The sequence below is a fragment of the Tarenaya hassleriana genome, unplaced genomic scaffold (assembly GCF_000463585.1).
Source record: "Tarenaya hassleriana unplaced genomic scaffold, ASM46358v1 Cleome13, whole genome shotgun sequence".
Taxonomy (NCBI): Eukaryota; Viridiplantae; Streptophyta; class Magnoliopsida; order Brassicales; family Cleomaceae; genus Tarenaya; species Tarenaya hassleriana.
This window is the reverse complement of record NW_010963495.1, coordinates 3,097,216-3,107,747: the sequence shown is the minus strand read 5'-3', so window position 1 is coordinate 3,107,747 and position 10,532 is coordinate 3,097,216. Positions and strand designations below refer to the sequence as shown.

Below are 10,532 nucleotides of genomic sequence, written 5' to 3'. Positions count from 1 at the left end.
TTTGAGGAAGAAGAAGACATTTTGAGATATTTTGGTTGTGAATGGGAGAGAGGAGGCAATTTTTATATAATTGATATATCAACGGATGTCCATTGAAACTAAAACAGCTACAATTATCAACGGACATCTGTTGCAACGAAAACGGCCACAAATATCAACGGACATCCGTCGATAATTCCAACGACATGAATCTATTGATATTTAGCCATTGAAGTATTTAACGCATGAATTCCGTTGTATAAAATCGTTGAAATATATCAATGGAAATACCCGCTACTATTCTGTTGAGAATCCATTGAAATTATATCAACGGATAATTCCATTGATAATATCCGTTGATATAAGGCTGTTTTTTTATAGTGTTACTTTTTCATGAAACGAGGTTGTCTCTAATAAAGGTGCAATACCCAATTGTAGATTTCCTATCCTTGCGATCGCATGCCCAGTCTGCATCACAGTAAGCAACGATGCGCGTGTGTTGTTGACCATCCATATTCCTTTGTCGGGCATTCCTTTGAGATATCCACCATTTGTCAGTGAGTAGTTATTGGTGTATGCATCCATTGACTAACCTGATGTACAACAAAGCTAATGTCAGGACGCGTAATTGTAAGGTAAATAAGCTTACCTACAACACGTCGTTATTGCTCTGGATTTTCGAACTGTTCCCCCTCAGATTGATCCTTGAAATGATCCTCTAGCGACATTTGGACAGATTTGGCTCCAATTTTACCTATTTCACTAAGTAAATCCAGTGTGTACTTACGTTTAGCATAAGAAAATAGAATTAATAGTACGAGTTACTTTAATACCAAGGAAGTACTTTAAAACTCTTAAATTTTTAATATCAAAAACAGACTTAAGGCATTGGTTTGCTTCTGTAATGCCACTAGACAATAGTTATTATAATGCCATGAGTTGAGTGAGAAGTGAACAAAGAATGATTGGAATCACTCCTTGTAAAACCTTTTTCCGTGAGGGTCATGTAAAGACGATGATACCAAGTTCATGGTAATTGTTTGAGTCCATAGATAGCCTTACGTAATTTGCACACCTTTTCCGATGTAGTGAGTTTCGTATATCTCGACGGAGGAGTCATAAAGATTTCTTCAGAAAGATCTCCTTGAAAAAATGCATTCTTCATGTCCATCTGCCATAATTCTCAATTAAGGTTAATGGATAACGAAAGTACAACACGTACGGACAACTTAGCAACCGACGCAAACGTATCCGTATAATACTCGTCGTAGGTTTGTGTATATCTTTTGGGGACCAATCGAGCTTTGTGTCGCTCCACTTCACCGGTGCTTTTGTATTTGATCTTATAGACCCATTTGCAACCTACGAAATGTTTATCAGGTGAAAGAACCAGACTCTAATACTATGATAAAATCTACATATTTGTAAATTTTCTATGAAGAATAGAGGATTTTTGGGAGTGTTTTTGTAGAAAAGAACACTTAAATTCCCTTGTATCACTTTGTCCAATGAAAAACGTGTTTACATATATGCTGATCAAAGAGAGAGGAAAAAGGAAACTATATAATATGTAAATGATACTCGAATCTGTAGAGAAAGAAAATTGCTTGATTCTTTCATAGTGATTTGCTCCCAACGATATGATCTTGAGGTTGTCTTTTTTGTGTGTGATTCTCTCAATTAGATTGATTCAGTCTGTTGCTGAGACCGAATCGGTCTAATGCATTCGCCGAGTCGGTCTGCGTCTTCTCCTCGTGATATGTCTTCCGTAACAATTTGGAAGATTCACCTCTCAATTTGAATATTAAGACTATAATAATAACGAAAGGAAGCTTAACTTTATTAATCAATATTAGAGTATTTATACAAATGTGATAACCCTAATTATATATACATGATATTACATATATACCCTCTTATAAAGACATATAATCGCTATACAATTATATTTTTATAATATATAATATATCCCCAAAAAACGCATGCCTATCGTCTATACATGATGCAGTTATGGTAAGATTCTTCCTCCTTTGTATATATCTGCTTGGGTGATTAGATTTTTTTTTTTTTTTTTTTTTTTTTCAATCCACTAAGTAGTAGATAACTATCATTGTATATTAATTTAAAAAAAATCATCAGTTAAAACGTTTTCTTACTTCATAAGCCTCTACCTATGTAACACGTGTACGTGCTTTAATGCCAGAATCTAGCTTCACAATATTATCAATCACAGCGCAGATTCTCTTCGACTCTTTAATCGAGCATTGAAACTTGCTCATTTGTTTCCTAATAAATCATGATAATCACGACTTTATTTCCATCTCCATCCTATTCACCCATATACCATATATCCACCACCGATATCAGAATCCATAGCTCTAGACTTTCCCACGTTTCTAAACCTAGAAAAACCACCCCCTCATATATATTATATATATAAGAAGAGCCATCCCCCTCTCTCTTGCTCCCTGCCTCTCGGAGAAGCTTTGACCAGAGCTCATCCATGGCGGCCGCCGTCAAAATCTCCTCCGTCCTTCCCCGTTCTCTCTCCTTCAACACCAAGGAAGCTCCTCAAAATACCCTTTTTCCCTCCTCCGCCAAAACCTCCCTAAAACCCTTCACTTTCTCAACTCATCTCTCCGTTTTCCCCAGAAACCCACTTCCCTATTCAGTTTCGCTCTCACATAGGATTGAATATTGAATGTAGCTACAATATATATGCGCATGTACCTCTCGTAATGACGAAGTTCTACGCAATTCAATAAAATATAAGTAGCGAGATGGTTATACTCCTGTACAGTTAACCAATGTTCCTCTTATTTACCACCCATCTGGCCTGTCGGCATAGAAAACTCCGGAATGTCGTCTATAGACCAAGATTCATAATGATATAGATATGTATCCAAATCATTATTGTCTGACCTTCGTTCCTTCGTCGGAATTTGAGGTTCAAAATAAAATGAGCTAAAATATATGATTTCTTCTAACAAATATTGCTTCACAATTGAACCTTCAAACACAACTTTGTTTTTTGTTGACGAGCTTCACGAAGAATGCGGTGTTGTCGGAATCTTCGGCGATCCGGAAGCTTCCCGCCTTAGCTGCGCGGCCCTTCACGCGCTCCAGCACCGAGGCCAAGAGGGCGCTGGGATCGTAGCCGTCAATCAGAAGGGCCTCGAGTCCGTCAAAGGCGTCGGATTGGTCGGCGACGTGTTCAAAGAATCGGATATCAACAATCTTCCCGGCGATATAGCCATAGGACACGTCCGGTACTCCACCGAGGGAGCATCCATGCTCAATAACGTCCAGCCCTTCGTCGCCAGCTTCAAGTTCGGCTCGGTCTCGGTGGCGCACAATGGCAATCTCGTGAATTACAAGCAACTGAGACAAAAGCTCGAGGAGAATGGTTCGATCTTCATTAGTAGTTCGGACACCGAGGTTGTACTTCACCTGATCGCAACCTCCAAGGCCCAGACATTAATGGCGAAGATCCTCGACGCCTGCGAGAAGCTTAAGGGAGCCTACTCGATGGTGTTTGCGACAGAGGATACGCTGTATGCAGTCCGCGATCCGTTCGGGTTCAGGCCACTGGTGATGGGCAGAAGAAGCAACGGCGCTGTGGTCTTTGCCTCGGAGACATGCGCTCTGTACCCAATTGGCGCCAAGTTCGAACGAGAAGTATTTCCGGGAGAGATGGTGGTTGTGGACAGAGACATAGTGAGTTCACTGTGTTTGATACCTCGCCGCGAACCGAAGCAGTGCGTTTTCGAGCACATTTACTTTGCACGGCCAGATTCTAACGTCTTTGGTCACTCCGTTCAAAAGATGCGCCGCCTATTTGGAGAGATCCTGGCCACAATAGAGCCCGTAGACTGCGACATTGTCATTCCGGTGCCAGATTCCGGCACAATTGCAGCCCGCGGATACGCTGACAAAGCCGGAAAGCCTTTCGACGATGGTCTGCATAAGTCGGCCTATGCAAAACGCACATTCATAGAGCCGTCGCAGAAAATCCGTGACGCGGCTGTGAAGCGGAAGCTGACACCGAACCCGGCAGTGCTGGAGGGGAAGAGGGTGGTTGTGGTCGACGACTCCATCGTAAGGGGAACCACCTGTTTGAGGATCGTACGGATGCTGAGAGAAGCAGGAGCGAAAGAGGTTCACATGAGAATGGCATGCCCTCCCATCATCGCTTCCTGCTACTACGGAGTGGACACAGCTCGGAAGGAGGAGCTGATCGCCAACAGGATGAGCATAGACGAGATCCGGGAGTTTATAGGGGCGGATTCCCTGGCGTTTTTACCGCTGGACAGATTGAAGGAGGCGTATGGTGCCGATTCCAATACGTATTGCTACGCTTGCTTCAACGGCGAATACCCGGTCACTGCAACAGAGGCCGAGGAAGAAAAAGAGAATAAACTGAAGAGAAGCTTCAATGGCGAGGGAATGGAAGGTAGGAGAGAAGCGGCTTTCGTTTAGTATTTTTCTTTCTATAATAAATGGTTGTCTTGTCTTGATGATAATGAAGAAAAATAGTAATAAACTCCCGGATTGACTTCATATTCTAACCCTCTGTCGGGTCCGCGTGCCCTCACTGAGAAGAAGGCAGCAAAACACAAATAGTTAGAATCACAACGTTTCTGCTGTTGGAACAAAGGCCAAGATTGAAAGACAACAGAGTTAAGCAAGCAAAACAGAGGAGACAAATCTCTGTCTATATGTCCAAACCCCTCCTCCATCACAAACATACATATATATATATGTATATATATCTACATTATTCTAAAATTAACGAAAATGTATTCTGGAAGTATAACTGAATTTCTTGGACATGACCCATGTGTATTAACCGACTCTGCACATCAAATAAATATAATATATAGCTGAAAACTATGTGAAGTAAAACTCCCACCAAACCACCTCCTCACCCTATTCGTTGGATTCAGGCTTAGTGGTGATGGTTCCGTTCTGGTTGGATGGGGGCTGGCTGATGTTGAGCTGCTGGAACATCTCAGGGTTCAGGGCCTGCAGCTTTGATCTCTCAGACTCTCTGCCACCGCTGTGGCTCAGCTCCCCCGTCACAACCTTCAGCCTCTGCACCTCCCCCATCAGTGCTTCATTTAGGGCTGCCGCCACCGCCGATACAGAAATAAAAATTGTTAACAATCAATGAATATGCACACTTCAGAGTTCAGACTCAGCAGATATATTACTGAGAAGAATTCTCGGTTTTTCGCACAGATGACGATACCCCCCTTGAGGATCTGAGGGTCGAGTCTCCAGGCAATAGTCTTGGGTGTTTCATACAGAAAAACGAAACAAACATATTTCCCAGTCAAGTGAGGTGCAACCTCTCAACTATAACTCTCACATATCTTACAAATGAGTGCAAAAAGCAAACTTCGAGCAAGGTTTCCAAGCTGCAGGAGGTGCAGCTCGTGGTAAATAAATGAAAATCTTGGCTAACGACCACATGTAAGAAAGATCTAGCATCTGGATATTTAATTTAAAGCAGTCTGTTTCCATCCGATCCAGATATAGAGATATTATACTAGGTTCCTGTTGAATTCTCGTACTAATTCAGACATCTCAGATGTGCTGTCCACTTTTGAATATGAAAACAAAGGACGAACAGAGCGGTAAGAAAACAAAGTTTTAGTTTGTTGAGATGATTGGATAGAATGTATAGAGGTAAAACTAAGCAACAATGACACAAAGATGGCATATGTATATGTTTGTAATAAAAGAGGGAGATTTCGATCAGAGTCAGACTAGTTACCATCTCGGAGTTGAGCCTGCTGCTCCATCGCTTGAAGACGAAACTTCAGCTCATTGTTCTGGTTCGTCAACCCAATCGAATCTCTCTGCATCCACAAAGGTACAAAACTAAACACCACTAAACAATTACACGTGAGATCACACTGTCATTCCTCACCTGCAAAAGCGTAAGCTGAGCGGACAATGTAGTAGCTTCAGTCTGAAGGGTCTGAACCTTGTGTTCCAACTCGGCAATGTATCTCATCTTCCTCTCCTTTGAACGTGCAGCTGATTGACGGTTTGCCAAGATTCTGGAAACAATCAAAATGATCTCCCCAAACGTCAAAACATCAAATGGAACACATTAGGTTTTCGACTAAAATCACCACAGTAACATATTCCTACACCTTTTGACACGCTTAGGGTCAATCACTGCAATCTCAACAAGTTTCTCATTAGCCATGATCTTCTTCATCTCCGCTGCAGTAAACTCACCGTTCCCAAGTTCAAGGCTGAAATTGCTTGAGTTCCCATCGAATGAATTGGTCGGGGAAACCTTTCCAGTTAGATTTCCAGGAGAAGGTGGCAGCTTTGGTGATTCATCGCCAAAATTTAACTTCCCCATGAAACAACTATCCATGGAAACACTCCGGTAGTGTCTGCTCGTAGGAGCAATGTCTCTGCCCGCGCTTCTCTTCACGCCTTCTGTCTTTTCACCCATAGAACCTGTCCCAATCTTCTGAAAGCTACTTCCAGTCTCATCCACACTGCTCTCACCTTCAGTATCGCTGCTATTGCCACCATTCGTCTTTGTCCCACTGGCTCTACTGCTTTCCATGTCTTCCCGATTCTCATTACCGTTCTTGCTATCTTCAGCGCCCGAGGAGTTCAAAACATCAATGTTTTCCAGATTCATATACGCTGAGAACAAGTCGTCCACAACATCACCCTCCAATTTTCTTTCCCCGGCGCCTTCTCTTTCACAGCTTGATTCCCGCTTCACAAGATGAGCGGTTTTGGACCAATCAGTGCCCTCCCCGCCAGAAACCGATCTCTCCACGGGCCTCGGAGGGATTAAAGGTGCAGAATTCGAAACCATCATCGAGTTAAACCCAAAGGGAATGTCACTGTTAGACCGCCTATGAGCCTTTCTCGGCGGAAGACTGTCGCCAACCCTCGAGGAGCTTGAGCTCGAGTTACACCTTGTGAACGGGGACGGGGGCAACGAAGGGTTGAGTCCGCAGGAGTCCCTATCCTCCATCGGCACGTCATGATCCGATGCCGACGGAGAATCGCGGAACGGTGAGGGGCTCAACGGCGGCAAGGAGTCGAAAGAGAAGAAGGACGAGGGCTGCGACAGGGACCGAGAATGAGTGGGTCCCGGGTTGAAATTCTGCGAAGCGGGTTGTCGGGTCGCCGGGATCTGAGAGTACGGCGAAATGGGCGGGATCGGATTCGGGGGAGACGGCGGTATACCGAGTCGCCTGCCACTGTCGCCGGCACCGCTGCAGCTACTGTTGAAAGGTTGCGGGAACTGCGGGAATTGCGGGGAGCGGATGAGATTAGGGTTCAAATGCGGGATATCGAGCTGTTGATTCATCGACAAGGGCTGCTTCGGGATGGATGAAGACGATGTACCCAACGAAGAATGAATTCGCTGCAACATATCCGTGTTGCCCTTTTCCGTGTCACCCATTTTCCCGAATTCAGTGGATGAAATCGAGATCAAAGGATAATGCCACAGCGAGAGCGGTAAAATCCACCATTCGGAGAATCAAAACGCTAAAGGTTCAAGCTTGGATAAACCTACGCTCAGAACCCAGTGAAGGTAATGAACATCTGACCATCAGAAACACGAAGTGAGCAGAAGATAAGCGCTCTCACAAGCAATTGAGAGAACAGATTCTGAGGATTGTCTTGAAAACTTGATAGAGAAATACGTATACCTTCCCGGAAGAAAATATGGTGGGTATATCTGCCTTCTACACTGAATCAATCATGGCGCAAATGGCGAAGAATCGGAAGAAGAAAGCTGTCTCTCTCTCTCTCTCTAAATGTTGAAAAATCAATCAAATCTGTCTCTTTCTCTTCTCTCTCTCTCTCTAGATTATCAAAGAGCCACTTTTTTGCTTTGATTTTCTCTCTCCGTTGTTATCGAGAAAATAGCAAAGCTTGAGGAAGGGAGACTTAAGACACGGATTTCATGGCAAAGAAGACCCCCAAAGGGACCCGTGACTTTAATACGCCCCCCGAGATTTTGGATTTCAAATTGACTTGTGAATATTTGCTTATGTAAGGCATAAAATTTTACGTTTTCACCAATGAGATCCTCAGTTGATTTTGTGTTTCATCAAATCCAAATTGACTTTTTGAATGTTGTTTTTACTTAAAAGTTGCAGATTTGTTTAGACCGGCTACTGAGCAATGTATTCGATGAATAAAATTCGAGATTCCATCTGATTACATGCAGAGAGAGAGAGAGAAAAAAAATTGTATCATTGGGATTACGAGTGTGATAAAGTTGTAGGTTCCATTTTTGTAAATGTGATTATGCAAAATGGTAATTGTATCCGAATTTCATACTTTTGCTTTTCGATAACTTGAATTTGGACTGCCGTCCGACTTTGTTCCGACCACATTTTACATATTTGCACAACGAAAGATTCGGTGTGTTCCTATCCACAATGGATTTGGAGATTTCAGTGGGCATTTTTTTTATGAATAAATATATATTAGAATATGTACTGATGAGACAATAAGGTTGTGGGGAGGGGAGGGGCGTTAGATTTGGAATTTATACGATCAAGGAAGTTTGTCGCCCATAAAATGTATTCATATTTCCCTTTTAATGCAGGGAGCCCCCACCCCCAAATATAATCATCTTCTGCTCACTTAAATCAAAAGATATATATATATATATATATATATATACCTATATAATGTAACAGCGGTCGAGTCATGCCTGCCTTATCCATCTACCGAAGCTAAACACGGCGACAAATCCGGCGATCGTCCCACGTGGTGGTTGGTAGAGCCGTTAGATGACATTGACTTACGTCGTGGGGTCTCTCACTTCATAATCTGCATTATTATTATGATTGAGCTTTGCTCCGCCACGTGGCAGTGTCCAGTGAGTTATAAATACGCTTGGCCAGATATATCGAAATTAGGTTTCCCGTCGTCAAATCAATCGTAAGAAAAACTGGGATCCGAAAATCTTGAATATCCTTAACAAGGGACAATAACAATAATATAAAAAGGGCGTTGAAACATTAATGGAAGGAAAAAGAGGCCTACTCATATATCGAAACGACGTCATTTTGTTCGTTTCTCCACCGCCGTCACCGTCGGGGATGAACGTTTTAATCTGTAATCCGGAAGTTTGGAAATATTCGGCTTACCAAATAACCGAATAAAAGATATCTGAATATTAATGATGATAAGATCGAAGGTTTTAATTATTTTACAAAAGATATCCGGTATATTTGTTAAAAAGCTAAAAGTATCTTTTATATTTATAATATTTATCTAAGTTATTCTTATTATTTATTAAAATATTTTTATTTAAATTAATTTTTTTATCTTCTAAAAATTTTTATCTAAAAATTTCACTATTCCAAATTCTATTTTTATCTTTTTTATTTATTTTTTCTATACTACCGAATAAATATTTATCTCTACCCCAAATTCGCACACATGTCTCTTCACTTCATCGTGAATTTTTTTTTTATACTTTGAAATTCTCTATTTGTAATCTTTATCTCTATCATTTTATAGTTCAGAATTTTATAAGTCGTATAAATTCGGGTATCCGCGAGTACAAGACCGAACATCTTATTAAACCTGAGTTACAAATATCTGGATTTTATGAAGTCAAGATCGAGATAATATTTTTGAAAAACACGTGGTGATGAAGACGAGATAGAATTTTCTACAAATTAGAGTACCCGACCTGTGCCCACCTCTACCGCCGACTGTTATTTATCTTCGTATTTGAATCATTTTATGATATGCTCCATTGATTGAGATATGATTGAATTTGCACTCACATTTACAAGTTCACTCGTAGTTACAGTGGCTTCTGTCCTAAACTGAACTGAGAGGCGAAAATTGCGGATTAAAAAAACACAAACAATCCAATGAGAACTAAGCAGCGAGTGGGAAAGTTTTTGCATGCTTCGAGATAAAACATGAATGGGGATCGAATGCTATTACAAGGCAACGGTCTTGCTCCTTTCATCAGAAGGAACCACTACGGCCAGACTCCGACATGGGTGGTTGTCGGTTTCGTCAGAAACGTCGGGAGACTGACCTGAGGGTCCGTGCTCATGTGCCGCATTTGTTTCCGAACGAGCGCTGAAGGCGATGAGAATGGTAAAGCCGAACCAGATGAGGATGGGAAGAGATATCAGAGACGAGGCGTAGTAGACGATCCAGCGGAAGCCGGGGTGGTGTTGGCCATGAAGGGTCCATTCCACGGCCAAGGCAATGCCCGATGAGAACGTGGCCAAGCTGCTTATGAGAAACATCTTGAAGATCTCTGGGTTTGGAAGGTCAAAAAATGCTCTGGCCACAGCCACCCACCTTCTCCGCGGTGGCTCTGACTGTGGCTGCGGCGGTGGAGAAGTGTTGACCACCGGCGGCGGCTCTTGGCTCATCTTTGGTGAATGAAGAGAAATGGGGAAGGCGTGGAAAGGGAAGTTTGAAAGATGAGGGAAATTTGCAAGGAGAATAAAAGGATGAAGACCCTGTGATCTTACTGTTGGGGGATTCCGATTTTTTTCAGGGATCTCCAT

At 42.3% G+C, this 10,532-nt stretch overlaps 3 protein-coding genes across 4 annotated transcripts; 1 reads left to right on the top strand and 2 right to left on the bottom strand.

The window, feature by feature from the left end:
* Positions 1 to 2,075: 2,075 nt before the first annotated feature.
* Positions 2,076 to 4,539, top strand: LOC104807871 (amidophosphoribosyltransferase 3, chloroplastic). The gene is made up of 2 exons (XM_010533298.1): positions 2,076 to 2,650; positions 2,944 to 4,539. Exons 1-2 carry the CDS (start codon positions 2,483 to 2,485, stop codon positions 4,456 to 4,458), a joined length of 1,683 nt encoding a protein of 560 aa, XP_010531600.1. The 5' UTR covers positions 2,076 to 2,482; the 3' UTR covers positions 4,459 to 4,539.
* On the bottom strand, positions 4,437 to 7,931 carry LOC104807778 (probable transcription factor PosF21). 2 transcript variants are annotated; one of them, XM_010533188.2, is made up of 6 exons: positions 7,683 to 7,931; positions 6,144 to 7,575; positions 5,915 to 6,047; positions 5,759 to 5,843; positions 4,908 to 5,105; positions 4,437 to 4,573 (listed from the first exon to the last, which is right to left on the bottom strand). In XM_010533188.2, the coding sequence occupies exons 2-5, from the start codon at positions 7,430 to 7,432 to the stop codon at positions 4,909 to 4,911; spliced, it is 1,704 nt and encodes a 567-aa protein (XP_010531490.1). In that variant the 5' UTR covers positions 7,433 to 7,575; positions 7,683 to 7,931; the 3' UTR covers positions 4,437 to 4,573; position 4,908. The 2 variants fall into 2 exon arrangements, with proteins under 2 accessions (XP_010531490.1, XP_010531491.1); XM_010533189.2 differs by lacking the exon at positions 4,437 to 4,573 and having other exon boundaries at positions 4,642 to 5,105; positions 6,144 to 7,542; positions 7,683 to 7,930.
* Positions 7,932 to 9,869: 1,938 nt separating this feature from the next.
* LOC104807777 lies at positions 9,870 to 10,402 on the bottom strand. The gene has a single exon (XM_010533187.2). The coding sequence runs from the start codon at positions 10,392 to 10,394 to the stop codon at positions 9,948 to 9,950; it is 447 nt and encodes a 148-aa protein (XP_010531489.1). The 5' UTR covers positions 10,395 to 10,402; the 3' UTR covers positions 9,870 to 9,947.
* Positions 10,403 to 10,532: the final 130 nt, after the last annotated feature.